The sequence below is a fragment of the Mobula birostris genome, chromosome 16, assembly GCF_030028105.1.
Source record: "Mobula birostris isolate sMobBir1 chromosome 16, sMobBir1.hap1, whole genome shotgun sequence".
In the NCBI taxonomy this organism is placed as follows: Eukaryota; Metazoa; Chordata; class Chondrichthyes; order Myliobatiformes; family Myliobatidae; genus Mobula; species Mobula birostris.
The window spans coordinates 8,574,577-8,593,137 of record NC_092385.1 but is presented as its reverse complement, the minus strand read 5'-3'; the positions used below and the strand labels follow the sequence as shown (position 1 = coordinate 8,593,137).

Here is an 18,561-nt window from a genome sequence, read left to right as displayed (position 1 = left end):
CCCTGCTCTTGTATTCTATACCTCTAAAAATGAATGCCAACATTGCATTCGCCTTCTTCACAACTGACTCAACCTGGAGGATAACCTTTAGGGTATCTAGCACAAGGACTCCCAAGTCCCTTTGCATCTCTGCAGTTTGAATTCTCTCCCCATCTAAGTAATAGTCTGCCCATTTATTTCTTCCACCAAAGTGCATGACCATACACTTTCCAACATACAGGAAAAGTATAAATAAGGTTGAAAAAGTACAGAGAAAATTTACAAGGACGCTGCCGGGACTTGAGGACCTGAGTTATAGGGAACATTTGAATAGGTTAGGACTTTATTCCCTGGTGCATAAGAGAATGAGGGGAGATTTGATAGAGGTATACAAAATTATGAAGGGTATAGACAGGGTAAATTCCAGCAGGTTTTTTCCACTGAGGTTGGGTGGGACTACAACTGGACCTCATAGGCTTAGGGTGAAAGGTGAAATGTTTAAGGGGAACCTAAGGGGGAACTTCTTTATTCAGAGGGTTGTGCAAGTGTGAATGAGCTGCTGGCTGAAGAGGAGGATGTGAGTTTGATTGCATCATTTAAGAAAAGTTTGGATAAGTACATGGATAGGAGGGTTTGGAGGGCTATGGTTCAGGCTCAGCTCAATGGGACTAGGCAGAATGATAGCTTTTCACAGAGTCAAAACTGCCCAGCGCATCACCAACATCCACTTATCCATCTTCAAGGACATCTGTACAGAAAGGTGCTGGGAAAAGGCCAATAAGATCATGAAGAATATTACCTACCCTGCTCATGGACTGTATGTCCCACTCCCATCAGGAAGAAGGCTATGTAGCATCCACACCAGGACCACCAGACTCAAAAACAGTTACTTTCCTCAAGCAGTAAGGCTGATCAACAACCCCACCCACTAACTCCACCACTACTTTATTATTTTCTATCAGTCACCTGATTCCTTATGTCACTTTATGAGCATACAATCAAGGTACTGTGGATTCCGGTTAAATGGTTACATCGGGACGAGTAAATTTTGGCCCAATTAAGCAGCTGCCTGAATTAGTCGAAGTTTCATGGAAATAGTTAAAAAGGGATAAAAAAAAAGACTACCAACCATTTAACTGAGTAACAAATTATGTATTTCAGTGAAATACAGAACAAATTTGTACAGTACTATAAATGTGTATAAGTTCCTAATAGTTATTGACAGAGGAATTAATTCAGTGTAAGCTGCGGTGTTCTTTTGATTGAATGAACAAAATTAGTGCAGACATCTAGTGTAGATAATGGAATACCTTCATACATTGCTTTTGAAGCGTGCAAATCTTCATTCTCATTGTAACATTCAAGATGATTGTCGATACCTTCTAGTTCTTTGTAGTTCCTAACTCGTTGAAGTAGTGAAATCATTTCGTTTTTACTCCCGGCTGTTTCTGGCATCTCCAAGCCTGAATGCTTGAAGCTACAGTAAGCATAACAGTTCCAAATTGTCTTACTGCTTATTTCTCAACAACCATCAGTGACAGAAATCATTGCTTTTTGAACACCAACACGCAAGTGACTCTATTATAACCATTTGCTCTAAGCATGGTGTCATGTCGAACGACCACATGATGTGCACACGACTGATGCTCATTAGGAAATGTTTGGCAACAATCTCCTGTCCCAATTAAGCAGTATAGTATCCCAAAGAAGCAAAGGGAATCCTGGCTATTTTCTCAATTATTTTTGTTCTCTAAGAGTTGCTCCAAATAAGCAGCTGCCCTGATTGCCCTGTGCAGTTAACCACAATCCATTGCATATAAGCTATCTTGTGTATTTACATTTAGTGGGTGTGCTTTATTTTAGTATTATTATAATTGTGTTCTTTCTCTTTTATGTTTTTTTGTGCTGCATCAGATCCAGAGTAACAACTATTTCGTTCTCCTTTCATTTATGTACAGGAAATAACGTTAAGCAAACTTGAACCTATCACTGCTGACTGATCTGTCAAATATATTTAGTAACGAATTTACTTCAGATTTCAGGAACTGATCTGCTATATTTTAATATTAATTAGTGGATTTCAACATTAGTTGTACTTGCTTTCTATCTGCTGCACTACATTCTGTATTCTGATTTCTTTTTACTAGCTCTGTTGTTTTGTAAGGAATGATCAGTCTGGATGGCACACAAAGCAAACCGTTTCCATTGTAATACACACAGAATACTGGAGAAACACAGCAACTATAGGAAAGAGTAAACGGTTGACGTTTCGGTCCAAGACCCTTCATCAGGACTGGAAAGGAAGAGGAGAAGTCAGGATAATAAAGTGGGGGGGGGGGAAGGAAGTTGTACAAGGTGGTGGGTGGTAGGTGAAACCTGAAGCGGGAGGGGGTGAAGTAAAGAACTGGGAAGTTGATTGGTGGAAGAGAAACAGGGCTGGAGAAGGGGGAATCAGATAGGAGAGGATAGAAGACCATGGAAGAAAGGGAAGGAGAGGAGCACCAGAGTGAGATGATGGGCAGGTAGGGAGATAACGTAAGAGAGAGAAACGGGGATGGTGAGCAAGGGTGGGCAACTAGCTCGGTACATCTGACAATAATAAACTATTTCCAGTTCCAATTTTGAAAGATTGCCATAAGGTTAGAACATAGAACAGTACAGCACAGAAACTGGCCCTTCAGCCCACAATGTTGTACTTAACTAATAAGATTATTGTTCAAACCAACTAAACTCATCCCTTCTGCCTACACAGTGTCCATATCCTTCCATTTCTTGTGCCTATTTGCATACAGTGGATTCTGGTTAATTGGGCCATCAGTTAATCGAGGCAGCCATTTATTTGGGACAACTGTTAAAGAACAAAAACTAATTGAGAAAATAACTGTGATTCCCAACATTTATTTGGGACACTCTGCCATTTAATTGGGACAGGAGACTGGGAGACTGTTGCGGGACAGGAGACTGTTGCAGAACAGTTTCTAACTAGCGTTAGTCGTGTGCACATGTGTAGCTGTTAGACACTACACAATGCTTAAAAGGAACAGTTTTTAAATAGAGCCAGTTGTGTCTGCTTATGTTATGGTATTTATCCAGGGTGATGGACGCCAATTCACAAAGCAGTCATTTTTCATAACTCTGTTTTTTTTTAATTTTGACTTTAAAAGATTTAAGACCCTTGCCAAACACCATGAAAAGATTTTGACACTTGCCAAAAAAAATTACCATCGATGTCTGCGCTGATTTTGTTCCTTTACAGTCAATCAAAAGAATATAATAGCATACCTAGATAAATTCCTCTGTTGAGAACTATTAGGAACTAATACACAATTTTACAGTACTGAAGAGGTATTGGTAGTGTTCTAATTTATTCTGCATTTCATTTAAATAGATACTTTGTTACTCGGTTAAACAATTGTTTTTCTTTTTTATATATCATTTTAACTATTTCCATGAGCCATCAGTTAATTGGGGCAGCTATGTACTTGGGCCAAAATGAACTGGTCCTGATGTGTCCCAATTAACTGGAATCCACTGAATATTTAGAGATGCAGAGCAGAACAGGCCCTTTCAGCTCAACAGGTCGTACAGCCCAGCAACTGGCCTATTTAACACTAGCCTGATCACAGTACACATTGCAATGACCAATTAAGTGACTAACTGGGACACCTTTGGATTGTGGAGCACCTGGAGGGGACCTCTTGGACATCTCTGTCAAACCTAAGAGTCTCTTAAAGAGCTCTATCTTGCTTGCTGCCACCGCCACCCTAGGCAGCGCATTCCAAGCACCCACCACCGAAAATCTTGCCCTATATATCTCCTTTGAATTTACCCTCTCTCACCCTAAATGCATGTTCCCTTGGTGTTAGACATTTTGATTTTGACCCTGGTTTCCTATTCAGCCTCTGCATCACATAATCTTATAAAGCTCCATCAGGCCTCCCCTCAGGTTTTGCTGCTCCAAAGGAAGCAAGCCCCAGTTTGTCCACCCTCTCTGAATGCCTTCTAACCCAGTCACCATTTTGGTAAACCTCTTATGCACCATCTCTAAAGCTGCCACATCCTTCATGTGACGGGGTGACCAGAATACTCAAAGTTCAAAAAGTTCTAAGTTCAAAGTCAATTTATTATCAAAATATGTATGTCACCACATACTTTATACTTTATTGTCGCCAAACGATTGATACTAGAACGTACAATCATCACAGCGATATTTGATTCTGTGCTTCCCGCTCCCTGGAGTATAAATCGATAGTAAATATTAAAAAAATAAATTATAAATCATAAATAGAAAATAGAAAATGGAAAGTAAGGTAGTGCAAAAAAACCGAGAGGCAGGTCCAGATATTTGGAGGGTACGGCCCAGATCCGGGTCAGGATCCGTTCAGCAGTCTTATCACAGTTGGAAAGAAGCTGTTCCCAAATCTGGCCGTACGAGTCTTCAAGCTCCTGAACCTTCTCCCGGAGGGAAGAGGGACGAAAAGTGTGTTGGCTGGGTGGGTCGTGTCCTTGATTATCCTGGCAGCACTGCTCCGACAGCGTGCAGTGTAAAGTGAGTCCAAGGACGGAAGATTGGTTTGTGTGATGTGCTACGCCATGTTCATGATCTTCTGTAGCTTCTTCCGGTCTTGGACAGGACAACTTCCATACCAGGTTGTGATGCACCCTAGAAGAATGCTTTCTACGGTGCATCTGTAAAAATTAGTGAGGGTTTTAGGGGACAGGCCAAAATTCTTTAGTTTTCTCAGGAAGTAAAGGTGCTGGTGGGCCTTCTTGGCAGTGGACTCTGCTTGGTTGGACCAGTCAGGTCATTTGTGATATTGACCCCGAGGAACTTAAAGCTTTTGACCTGTTCCACTTGCGCACCACTGATGGAAATTGGGTCATGCGGTCCGCTACTCCTTCTGAAGTCAACAACCAATTCCTTTGTCTTGCTGACGTTGAGGGATAGGTTATTGTCTTCACACCATGCCAGCAGGTTCTTAATTTCCCCTCTGTACTCAAACTCATCATTACCCGAGGTACAGCCTACAATTGTTGTGTCATCAGCAAACTTATATTGAGTTTGATGGAAACTTGGCTACACAATCATGGGTGTACAGTGAGTACAGCAGGGGACTGAGTACACAGCCTTGTGGGGCACCGGTGCTCAGGGTGATTGTAGAGGAGAGCTTGTCCCCTATTTTTACAGCCTGGGTCCTGTCTGTGAGGAAGTTGAAGATCCAGCTGCAGATCTGAGTGCTAAGGCCCAGGTTCCGGAGCTTAGGAATCAGTTTATTTGGAATGATGTTTTTGCAGGCATACTCAGTAAATCTATAGATTAATAACTATAACAGAATCAATGAATGACTGCACCAACTTGGGCACTCAATCAGTGTGCAAAAGACAACAAACTGAGCAATATAAAAAGAAATAAATGGTAACAATAAATAAATATGTAGTAAGTATTGAGAACATGAGATGAAGAGTCCTTGAAAGTAAGTCCATTGGTTGTGGGAACATTTCAGTGATGGGGCAAATGAACTTGAGTGAAATTATCCCCTTTGGTTCAAGAGCCTTATGGTTGAGGGGTAGTAACTATTCCTGAACTTGGTGGTGCAAGTCCTGACTCCAGATGCGATTTAACTACATGATGGTGTTCATTTGTTAGGTAATATCTGATATTCACCTGTGTTTTTACTTCTTCCTTTTTTCCCTCAAGTTGTGGCAGAAAACCTTGTTTTGAGGACAACTGGAATTAGTCCGACTGCTATCCGCATGATGTGGAATCCCCAGCGTGACGCCAGCTCTTACAGAATAGAGTGGAGGAAAGCCACAGGTAATGCCAGTCAACTTGTAAACACAAGTGATTCTGCAGATGCTGGAAATCCAGAGTAACACACACAAAATGCTGGAGGAGCTCAGCAGGTCAGGCAGCACCCATGGGAAGGAATAAACAATCTACATTTCGGGCCAGTACCCTTCAGGAAAAAGGAATATGCTTATTCCTTTCGCAAACACAAGGAATTCTGCAGATGCTGAAAATTCAAGCAACACACATCAAAGTTGCTGGCGAACGCAGCAGGCCAGGCAGCATCTCTAGGAAGAGGTACAGTCGACGTTTCCGGCCGAGACCCTTCGTCAGGACTAACTGGAGGAAGAGTTAGTAAGAGATTTGAAAGTGGGAGGGGGAGGGGGAGATCCAAAATGATAGGAGAAGACAGGAGGGGGAGGGATGGAGCCAAGAGCTGGACAGGTGATTGGCAAAAGGGATACGAGAGGATCATGGGACAGAAGGCCTAGGGAGAAGGAAAAGGGGGAAGGGGGAAAAACCCAGAGGATGGGCAAGGGGTATGGTGAGAGGGACAGAGGGAGAAAAAGGAGAGAGAGAGAAAGAATGTGTGTATATAAATAAATAACGGATGGGGTAGGAGGGGCAGGTGGGGCATTAGCGGAAGTTAGAGAAGTCAATGTTCATGCCATCAGGTTGGAGGCTACCCAGACGGAATATAAGGTGTTGTTCCTCCAACCTGAGTGTGGCTTCATCTTTACAGTAAAGGAGGCCGTGGATAGACATATCAGAATGGGAATGGGATGTGGAATTAAAATGTGGGGCCTGCCAGAGAAAGCAAGATCTCCCAGTGGCCACACATTTTAATTCCACATCCCATTCCCATTCTGATATGTCTATCCACGCCCTCTCTAATCTCTGAAGTGTGTTGATAATGGCTGGGGTCACCCGTCTTGTAAGGACTCTGACCAGAAGAAGACAGTGGCAAACCACTTCAGTAGAAAGATTTGCCAAGTGTAATCATGGTCAAGGGAAGACTGTGATTTCCCACATATTACCACAAGGCACATAATGATGATGCTGCTGGTTCTGCTGAATCTGATCCTGACACAGCTTTAGAAATGGATATTTTGTTTTGCTTTCACTCTCCTCCCTCAGCTGGATGAGATCATTCACTAGCGTTGTGCTAAGACAAAGACTTTGAATTTTATGTCTTGAAAATTTAACCCTTCCATTTCCAACAGAGGAACAGACACAGTCCAACTCAGTTGTGCTGACCGCTGCCTCCAACAACTATGATATCACCAATTTGTCTCCGGGCACTGAATACGCCATCACTCTCTACACTCTGTACAACGACAGGGAAGTGGCAACGCCAGTGACTATGTCAAAGACAGGTAATTTACGTGGATTCCCAGACCCTTAAAATGATTACCACGAGCGCCTAACATCCAGAACCAGAATGGTTTGCACCCACATCTCTGCAATGCATCCTCACTGCTGCTACACCCGATTGACCTAGGTAACACTTCAGTTTTAGACTTTAGAGTACTGATGCTTTCGGGCAAACAACATAGTTGATCCCGTGCCCTTGGCTTGAAACTCCATAGAGTCATAGACCACTAAAGCACAGAAACAGGCCCTTCTGCCCATCTAGTCCATGCCAAAATTTTATTCTGCCTAGTCCCATCAAAACACACCTGGACTATAGACTTACACACCCCTCCCATTCATGTACTTGTAAAATGTCACCCCACTCCTTAATGTATTTGGCTGAGCGGTAGGAGAATAAAAGAAATTGCCTTACATCTGGAGGAAGGAGCTCCTTTTGGATCTGATGCATTTGGCAGTTGGCAACATTAGTGCGGCAACAATCGAAGGATGGAATCTGAGAACACAGGGATAATCCTCGGCAACGTACTTTGCTTGTGCTACCTGTTCCTCTGTACATATGCAGACAGAACACAGGATGAGCAGTCTACCCATTCATTCTGTGCCAGCTGCATCATTGAGCAGTTCCATTGACTCTGAAAAAGAGAGATTAAAGATTAGCTTTATTTATCACATGTATGCACGTTACATTTGGGTGGTGGGGTGGAGATACGTCCCTACCAAAGGAGGTATAAGGCGCTCCTTCTCTCTGTTAGCCTGCATGTCACCCTTGGGCAATGTGTAGCACCTGCTTAGCTCCACTCACCCTCAATCAGGGTCACATGAAGCCATGGGATCAAGCGGGGGATGGTCGTATGAGCAGCTGGTGCATATTACAAGTCCTGGTTATGTGACCACTGACGCCAGGCAGACAATCTTTGAGGAGTATTGATAATGGCTGGGGTTATCTGTCTGGTAAAGACACTGCCACGAAGAAGGCAATGACAAACCACTTGTGTAGAAAAGCTTGCCAAGAACAATCATGGTCAAAGACCATGATCAGCTATATCATACGACACAGCACATAATTATGATGATGACAGATACATTAGGGCCATTTAAGAAACTCTGAGGCAAATACACGATAGAAAAATGGAGAGTTGTGTGGGAGGGAAGGGTTAGATTGATCTTAATGTAGGGCCGAAGGGCTTGTACCAATTCTATATTCAGTATCCAAACGTGCAGTGAAATGCATCATTTGTATCAATGGCCAGCACAATCTGAGGATGTGCTGGGGGCAGCCTGCAAGTGTCGCCATGCTTCCGGAAACCAACATAGCGTACCCCAACAGCTTACTAAATCAAACCCGTACATCTTTACAATATTGAAGGGAAGAGGAGCCACTGGTAGAAGCACACACTGTCACAGGGAGAATGTGGAAACTCCTTACAGACAGCACTGGGAATCGAACCCGGATTGCCAGCACTGTAAAACTGCTACACAACTGTTCCACCTACAAAATGAATGGAGATTCCACTGCAGATGGATCAGTCAGTTACTGAGATGGTAACAGTGAAGTTAGATATCTAGGGAGGAGGCACTGGGGATTTGGTTTCCTTGTCACTGTCTTTCTGCTCTCTACGCAGTGGGGAATGAAATAGGTCTGGGAACTGTGACAAATTTACGGATAGCCGAAACAACCCCTAACCGGATTCGGATCAGCTGGACGGCAGTGTCGGGAGCATCGGCATATAAAATAGTCTGGAGGAACCCTAAAGGTAGGTCAGTGGAAAGTCTTCAATGGTATGGTGCACAAAATCCCAGACAAGGTAGTCAGAGGAAACATCCCTCTCAAACCTCATACGAATTTGGATGTTTCAGTGAGACCACCTTTTTAACCAGAAAATGCAGGCCCAGTGTGCTCAATTTCAACCCATGTAACAGCCCACCGTGTGGGCACGTGGCCAGGTGGTTAAGGCATTGGACTAGTGACCTGAAGGTCATGAGTTCGAGCCCCTGCCGAGGGAATGTGTTGTGTCCTTGAGCAAGGCACTTAATCACACATTGCTCTGCGACGACACTGGTGCCAAGCTGTATGAGTCCTAATGCCCTTCCCTTGGACAACATTAGTGGCGTGGAGAGGGGAGACTTGCAGCATGGGCAACTGCTGGTCTTCCATACAACCTTGCCCAGGCCTACGCCCTGGAGAGTGAAGACTTTTCAGGCGCAGATCCATGGTCTCGCAAGACTAACGGATGCCTTTACTTTAATAGTTCACCATCCCAGAAACCATATACACAAGAGAGTCTGGAAAACCACAACAACACACACATGCTGGAGGAACTCAGCAGGTCAGGTAACATTAGTGGAGAGGAATAAACACGTGACATCTTGGGCTGAGACCCTTCATCAGGACCAGTCTGGTAAAGCTTTGCTGCTCTCTCTATTGCGAATACATCCTCTCTTCAGTGAACAAGACTCGCACTCAGTATTCCAAGTGCTGCCTTGCCAGAGCCCTGTGTCATTTTAATAAAATAATCTTGTTCTTAAATCCCCTTGCAAAAACCTGTATATGCTCAAAGTACTCAGCTGGTTTGACTATGGGAAGAGAACCAGGGTCAACGTTTCAGATCAGAGACCCTTCATCAAATCAATATCCAGCACGTGCAATTATTTTATCTTCAAGTCCCGCATACTGTTTTCTTTAATTGCTCACTGGCCTTGCAATAATTTCCGTAAAAGGACATCCAGGTCTCTCTGATTATCAGCACTTACCAATCGTTCACCATTTAAAACACACCCCACCCTTCTATTTTTCCCACTGAGTTAGATGACCTCATGTGATTTCATGTGATTTCAGCCTCTTCCGGCTCTTTTGGCCCTTCCACCCAGCAATCCCCGCTTTAATCCAAGCCTAGTCCCAGGACAATTTACAATGACCATTTAACCTACCAACCAGCATGTTTTTGGACTGTGGGAGGAAACCGGAGCACCCGGAGGAAACCCACACGGTCACAGGGAGAAGGTACAAACTCCTTACAGACAGTGGTGGGAATTGAACCCGGGTCACCAGTGCTGCAAAGCATTGTGCTGACCACTACACTACGTGACACCCATTCCACATTTATATTCCAACCCCCACATCCTCACCCATTCATGTCGCATAATCATATTTGCTCTTGAAGTCTCCCTACATTCTCCTCACAAGCTCACTACCATCTGGAGTCATACAGTCTGGGAACCGTCTTTTCGGCCCGACTTGTCCATGCTGACTGACTTGTCTACCTGAGCTAGTCCCCAGTTTGATCCACGACCCTGTAGATCATTTCAGTCCATTTACCAGTATTGGCACGAGATTCTGCAGATGCTGGAAATAACACACAAAATGCTGGAAGAACTCAGTAAGTCGGGCTGCATCCATGGAGGAGAATAAACAGTTGCCATTTCAAGCTCGGCACGAAACATCAGCTGTTTATTCTCCTCTGTAGATGCGGCCTGACTTGCTGAGTTCCTCCAATATTTTGTGCATGTTGCATACGTACCTGTCTAAATGTCTTTTAAACTTTGTAGCAGTACTGCCTCTACAGCCTTCTCTGACCGCTCGGTCGATATACCCATTACTCTCTGCATGGCAAACATTTCCGCTGTGGTCCATTTTAGTTCCTGTCTGCTTATTTATTTAGAGATTCAGTGCAGTAATGGACTCTTATGAGCTCGTGCCGCCTGCTTACACCCACGTGACCAGTCTAACCGGTAGGTCTTCGGAATGTGAGAGAAAATCCACGCGGTCTTGGGGAGAATGGAGAAACTCCTTTTGGGAAGCGGTGGAGTTGAACCCAGGTCACCGGTGCTCTACTAGAATGAGGCTAACTGCTACGCTACGGTGCCACCCCAAAGATTTACCAACAAGCTTGGATATATTCCACTTAGTCCCAACAGTCAAAGCATTGAAAGAGACTAACATTCACTGACAGTACACTTGGTGCAGAGTTATCCATAATTCAGTGTATTCCACGTGGCTACGTACCTTGCCAACAGTTGTTGCTTGTCACAACAGATTTAATTCAACACTCACTGCATTTTGTTTTTTTTCTTCTTTCCTGATCAGGTTACGAGATCACCAGAGTTGTGTCACGTGAAACAACCTCATTTGACATTGACCGTGTGCAGCAAGGAGAGATGTACGAAATCGAAGTGTCCGTGCTTTTCGGCAGCAGAGTGGGAAGCCCCACTAGTATTGTTGCTCGAGCAGGTGAGGGATGAAGGGATGAAGTGTGCACGCAGAACCCATTCTTCCCGAGAACAACACCTTCCTCTAGACCATGGACCCCGTGCTTAATGGTATTGGTCCATGAATTCCACAGATTCACCACCCTCTGTTCTATTTATTATAAATTATTATAGATTACCATGATTGCACTTTGCACATTTAGATGGAGATGTATTGTAAAGGTTTTTGCTCCTTATGTATGTGAAGGATGCAATAAAATCAATTCAATTCAAAGCATTCCTACAATCTAATGCTTTCCTCCCACATATTCATCCATTGTTCTTTCATCCAGATGCCTATTAAAGAGTCTGTTGAATGTATCTGCCTTTATCACCTGGCAGGGTGTTCCACACACACACCACTCTCTGTGGAAAGAAAAGATACCTCTGACATCCCCCCCCCCCCATTCTTTCCCCCAATCACCTTAAAATTATGCCGCTTTATGTTAGCCATTTCCACCCCGGGAAAAAGGCACTGGCTCTCCACTCTAGCTCTGCACTTTATCATCTTATACACTTCTCATCCTTCTTCACTGCAGAGAAAAGTTTCAGCTCACTCAACCTATCCCCAAAAGACATGCTCTCTAATGCATGTAGCCTCCAACCTGATGGCATGAACATTGACTTCTCAAACTTCCGCTAATGCCCTACCTCCCCCTCGTACCCCATCCTTTATTTATTTATTTATATACACACATTCTTTTCCTCTCTCTCCTTTTTCTCCCTCTGTCCCTCTCACTATACCCCTTGCCCATCCTCTGGGCTTACCCCCCTCCCCCTTTTCTTTCTCCCTGGGCCTCCCATCCCATGATCGTCTCATATCCCTTTTGCCAATCAACTGTCCAGCTCTTGGCTCCATCCTTCCCTCTCCTGCCTTCTCCTATCATTTCGGATCTCCCTTCCCCCTCCCACTTTCAAATCTCTTACCAGCTCTTCCTTCAGTTAGTCCTGATGAAGGGCCTCGGCCGGAAACGTTGACTGTTCCTCTTCCTAGAGATGCTGCCTGGCCTGCTGCGTTCACCAGCAACTTGGATGTGTGTTGCTTGAAATTCTAGCATCTGCAGATCTCCTCGTGTTTGTGCTCTCTAATGCAGGCAGCATTGTGGTAGATCTCCTCCATGCCCTCTCTAATGCTTACACATCCTTACTACAATGAGGCGACCAGAACTGAGCACAGTACTCCTGGCCTGTAGGGGGATCGAAACCACGACCTTGGCATTGATGCCAATTTATTTAGTATGGACTGGCATTGAGAGTGGTGCAATGTTATGGGCTGAATGGCCTGCCCGTTGCTATACTGTTCCAAGTCCTGTCACGGACATGGTCTGCATTGCTTGTCCATCTGTAATTGCCCTTGAACCGCTGCAGTCCTGCAGCTTTTGGGAAGTGGATTACCACTTTAGAAGGGTCGGTGAAGCGGGTTAAGGGAGGAATCTACTGGTGATGGTGCTCCCAGCTACCTGCCCTCCTGGCCCTTCTTTTAGGTAGAGTTCACAGGCTTGGAAGGTAATGTGGGAGGGGCCCAGCTGAGTAGCCGCAGTTCCTTTTCGCGGACGGCATTCACTCATTCTAGTGAAAGGTCTGACTTATTAACTTTAGAAATGGCTGAAATATCTTCCCCCTCCTTCTCTCCATTTGGTGTAATGTAAGACGGAGCTGTTGGGCGTGTGACAGAGCTCCGCACCCTGGAGACGCAGAGTGATCGAGTCCGAATCGCATGGAGGGGGTTGCCCCAGGCTACAGCGTACAAGGTCACGTGGAAACGTGCGGACGGTAAGTCTCTTCCGATAATAGTTTTAAACTCATCAGGCATCCCTGCCTTTCTAAAAAGCCTCTGGAATGATGGGTTGTGTTTTCATGCACCCCATGCAATCTCAGAATGTCGTTTGTGTCACAAAAGTGATATGTTCTGACTTTGAGTCATACAAGATGAAAACAGGCCCCCTCGGCCCAACTGGGTCACGTCAGCCAGGATATCCCATCCGAGCTAGTCCAATTTGCCGGTGTTTGTCCCATAACTTTCTGAATCTAGTCCCGCTTGGTGGCGCAATAACATCAGCGCTGGACTCCGGACTGAAGGTTCCCTAGTTCGAATCCAAGTCGGGTTGAGCGTCGAGCTAGCAACTCGGCCTCGTAAAAACAAGAATAGCTTGCTACGGAAACACGGTCAAAAAAAAAAGACGTTTCCCCGACAACTCCACTGCCGAGTTAAGGGCTATTCTTCTTCTTCTTCTGAACCTAGAACCAAGCATATAAGAACTGGTGATATGGTTTTTTGCTCTTGTGCACTGAAAATCAGGAATACTCTACTGACTGAGATACACCAGGCTAGTACCATGGAACATTTCAAAACACTTCTAAAAACCTCCTTCCTTAATTTAGCCTACTTATAGGATTACTTAATGTCTGTTGATGTTGATTATATTTAAATAATTAAGTGGATTCGATTATATTTTATTCTATATGTTTATCTTATGATTTTTAATTTTGTCTCATATTTTTATGACTATATTGATTTTTCTTTATGATCTATGCAAAGCACTTTGAGCCTGCATCTTAATGTATGAAAGGTACTATATAAATAAAGATGTTAATATTATAATTAAACCTTTCTAATCCATGTACTTGCCCTCGGCAGCTGTGGTTTGACAGGGGGCACACCTTATTTTTGGTGGCGAGCTGGAGATATGTCCGTACCAAACGAGGTGTAAGGTGCTCCTTCTCTCCGCTGGCCTTCAGGTCACCCATAGGGAAGGTGTAGCACCTGCTTAGCAACCCCTCGCCACCCCCACCCCCAATCAGAGTCACGTGAAGCCATGGGAGCAGGTGGTGGATGGTCGTATGAGCAGCTGGCGCATATCGCAAGTCCTGGTTATGCGACCACTGACAATCTCTGAAGAGTATTGATAATGGCTGAGGTCACCCATTTCGTAAAGACACTGCCCAGAGGAAGACGATGGCAAACCACTTCCGTAGAAGAATTTGCCAAGAACAATTAAGCTCATGAAAAGACCATCATATGACAGGCTCATAACGAATGAGTGAACACGTCATTTACATTTAGGTTTATTTATTATTGATCACATGTACATCAGTACATTCAGCACATTGTATGCGTTAACAGCCAGCACAATCTGAGGATGTACTGAATGTGCTGAGGTTCATTCACAGATGTCGCCACACATTTCCGCACCAGCATAGCATACCCACAACGCTCAGCAGAATAAAATGCACAGCCAACACACACAAGCAACGACGGCAAAGCATTGTGCCTTACCCTTAACTCCCAGAAAGTCATCGCTCATACTTAAGCTTCCCTGGAGCATAGGAGCGCAGGGGTAACCTTATAGAGATTCATGTAACCATGAGGGCCGCAGAAAGGGTGGGTGGTCACATTTCTTTTGCCCCAGTGCAGAGAAGTCTAAATGTAATGAGGACAAATGTATTGTGAAAGAATAAAGATTTAAAGAGATTGGAGAGGCAACTTTTTCCACACAGATCATGGTTGGTATGTGGAATAAGCTACCGGAGGAAGCTGTAGAGGGGGGCATATTTGCAAATGCTTAAAGGGCATTTGGATAGGTACTTGACTAGGAAAGGTTGAGAAGTCTGTGGCCCAAATGTAGGCAGATAGGTCCAGCTCAGGTAGGTATCTTGGTTGGCATTGAAGAGTTGGGGGCAGGGCCTGTTCCAGGTCTGCATAAATCGATGACTCAGTTTGGCATTGCCAAGCCTATGTTATCACTTCACCTCTCCAACATTCTTCCCGATCACATGCCTTTTTCCTTTCCTTCTTTTCCCTGTCCCACCTTTCTCTCGATCTTAAAACCGGTGTTATATCAGAGCGTTCTCTCAGAATCATAACCAGGTTCACAACTGTGAAATTTGTTGTTTTGTGAAAGTAATACAGTGTAATGTATAAAAAATACTACAAGTTACAAAAAGAAATATAAAAAAAACTAATAGTGCAAAAAGAGAGCAAAATAGTCAGGTAGTGTTCCTGGGGCTTGCGGAAATCTGAGGGTGGAGGTGAAGAAGCTGTTCCTGAGAAGTTGTGTGTGACCACTCTTGTGGCGAGCGGTCATCAGCCTGAAATAGTAACCCAGTTTCTTTCTCCACTGATACTACCTGAGCTGCTGAGTCTCTATGCAAATGACTCCAGGATTTGCCACTGTTTTTCTACTATTTTCTGTGGTTTAGTTTTTTGTACTGCTTCCAGATTCACTACGATAATGTTGATCAATTGAGAAATTAACTTCTACCACCTATATTTCATATTGACTAAACACCACCAAAATGGGTCATTTGCCTCAATAAGCATGATAGAAATTAGATTTAATATGTGCAGACACTACCCACCCTACAAATTGCCTTTCCCAACAGCTCCCTTCTGGAAAACTCTCTCTTCTCTTTTGCCCGTTATGCCGCTAGTGTTGTTGGATCACAGTTTTTTTCCTGACCTTCAGGGTTCTCCCTGATGAGCAGCCTTAATTCCAACTATTGATTACTTTATAGTATAAGTAAATATACAAATACTAAGCAAATTAAATAAAGAGCTGAGAACTTATGCTAAGTGTTGAATGCGATGACAAAAGAATAACGAAGCAAAAGAAGGCGCCTCTGAATATCCATCACTTTTATAGATAAGATAAGAAATTTCTTAGATAGGAATAAACTAGTGTATAGGCTACATAATTAAAACAGTTGCATCGTGGGGAATGCGCTAATACTTAGCCAATGAAAAATGGGGAAGGTGACAAACCGTTAGTTTAGCTGCTGTACCGCTTTCTGCCAGTGAGTGTGAAATAAATATGAGTCTGTTAAAAAGTACAAACTTTATAAAAAGTATTATTAAAGCAACCAGTGGTTTCCAACAGAGTTTAGGGCAGCAATGAAGGTCCTTCATCTCTGGTGATGTTTACGGCTTCCTTCGTCGTGTCTGTAGCTTTCTCTTGGTTTTCACTGTTGTCAGTCATGCAGATCCTGGATGGAGACTCGGGAATACCGTGGAACTGAGATGTATGACTCTGCATTGCTGTTTCCGTTTTGTTTTACCTGTCGGTGTTGTTAGCCCTGACCTGAATCCTTAAACCTGGACCGATGGACCACTCTTCGTCTGGCCTCTACCCTTTGACCAGTAAAGCACGGTTGACCCTACCAATAGCCAAAATCATTGAGGCATGCAAGCCTCCAAACCATGACTGGATTGTGGTCCTCTTGGAGGTCTGGAAAGCTATAGGATTATTAAAACAAAAAAAAAAAATTCACACCATTTTAAAAGTTTCTTCTCTCAGGAAGTTAATCTAATCAAACATTCTAGTTAGACCCCCCCATCTTTCTATACAGTGCACTGTACTGTAAACACTTTAAACCACTTTTTATAATGCTATTTACATTGTAAATACATGCAGTGATTTATGTATTAATGCATATTTTATTCTATATCTGTATTTTAATCTCTATTTTTATATAATTCTTTATTCTTTGTACTTGGTGAATGTTGTTTTTTGTTCCATGTCACAACCTGATAAAAAGTCGACAAGCACTCAATAACTTAGTCCCTCAAGTCCTGGCAATATCCTTGTAGATCATTTCTGCACACCCTCCAATTTAATAACATCTTTGCCATAGCACAGTACTCCAAATGTGGCCTCACATAACCTGTGAACATAACTTCTATACCCAGATGATGAGTATCTCAAGTGATTGATGAATGGCAGCAATTGAAAGCAATCTATAAAGAAAGTGCAGAAAAACGGGAGTGAATGGATAACCCCACAGAGAGCTGGAATGGACCTGATGGGTCAGTCAGCTTCTCTCTCTATGTGTCTTGAGTTTTGATATTATGTGAAATCCTCTGGACAAGTCCTGAGAAAAGAACATAGAGGTACATCTTTTAACTCAATACAACTATACATTAGTCACAGCATCTTCCACCAGGTACCAGTTCACAAGTACCTCACTGCATGCAAGTGTCTTGAGGTTCTTTTTCAGCCCTTTACCTCTCCAGCTTCTTACTTCAATCTCCCCTCCCTCATTCACCCACCTTCTACCTCACCTGGCTTCACCTATCACCACCTAGCTTGTACTGCTGCCTTTCCCCCACCACCTTCTTATTCTGGCTTCTTCCCTCTTCCTTTCCAGTCCTCCTAAAGAGTCTTGGCCCAAAGCATCGACTGTTTATTCATTTCCATAGATTAGATTAGATTATGAGGACACACAGTCCTTATTTATTGTCATTTAGTAATGCATGCATTAAGAAATGATACAATGTTCCTCCAGTATGATATCACAGAAACACAAGACAGACCGGGACTAAAAAACTGACAAAAACCATGCAAAGCAATACCGTAATTTGATAAAGAACAGACCATGGGCACGGTAAAAACAGTCTCAAAGTCTCGAAAGTCCCATCATCTCATGCAGACGGTAGAAGGAAGAAAACTCTCCCTGCCATGAACCTCCAGCGCCGCAAACTTGCCAATGCAGCACCCTGGAAGCACCCGACCACAGCCGACTCTTGGGTCTGTCCAAAAACTTTGAGCCTCCAACCAGCACTCCGACACCGAGCACTGAGCACTATCTCTGCCGAGCGCTTTGACCCCGGCCCCGGCCGCCAAGCAACAGGCAAAGCCGAGAATTCGGGGCCTTCCCCTCCGGAGATTCTCGATCGCACAGTAGCAGCGGCAGCGAAGCAGGCATTTCAGAAGTTTCTCCAGATGTTCCTCCATGCTGCCTGACCTGCTGAGTTCCTCCAGCATTTTGTGTGTGTTGCTCAAGATTTCCAACATCTGCAAAATCACTTGTGTTCATGTCTTGAAATGCAAACGGGCACCGATTTGAATCTTCTTTTGCATTGGTACTGATTCTGTCTTTCACTATGTTTCCCATTGTTTAACTTAGGAACCCAGGAGCACAGAATCCTGAGTGCTTCTGTGAACATGTTTGACGTGGATGGATTGCAGTCGAATACTGTGTATGTTATTGGAGTTTCGGCAATGGTAGGGACTACCCAGGGAACTCCTGTCACCATCACAGTGAGGACAGGTGAGTTATCTGGCCATCTATTATTATAACTAGGTGTAAATGTAGTGGATTTTCATACCTGTATAATGTCCAGGCTCACTGCATTGTGGAGACAGTATCACAGAACCTATGATATAGAATGAGGCCAT

At 43.9% G+C, this 18,561-nt stretch overlaps 1 protein-coding gene across 1 annotated transcript in view; it reads left to right on the top strand.

Moving 5' to 3' along the window:
• col7a1l (collagen type VII alpha 1-like) overlaps positions 1-18,561 on the top strand; it is a 363,635-nt gene that overhangs the window by 104,839 nt on the left and 240,235 nt on the right. The window contains exons 13-18 of the mRNA XM_072281015.1: positions 5,678-5,794; positions 6,991-7,143; positions 8,764-8,895; positions 11,226-11,369; positions 13,037-13,159; positions 18,290-18,433. Coding sequence (XP_072137116.1) covers positions 5,678-5,794; positions 6,991-7,143; positions 8,764-8,895; positions 11,226-11,369; positions 13,037-13,159; positions 18,290-18,433 — 813 coding nt within the window. The remainder of the gene's footprint in view (positions 1-5,677; positions 5,795-6,990; positions 7,144-8,763; positions 8,896-11,225; positions 11,370-13,036; positions 13,160-18,289; positions 18,434-18,561) is intronic.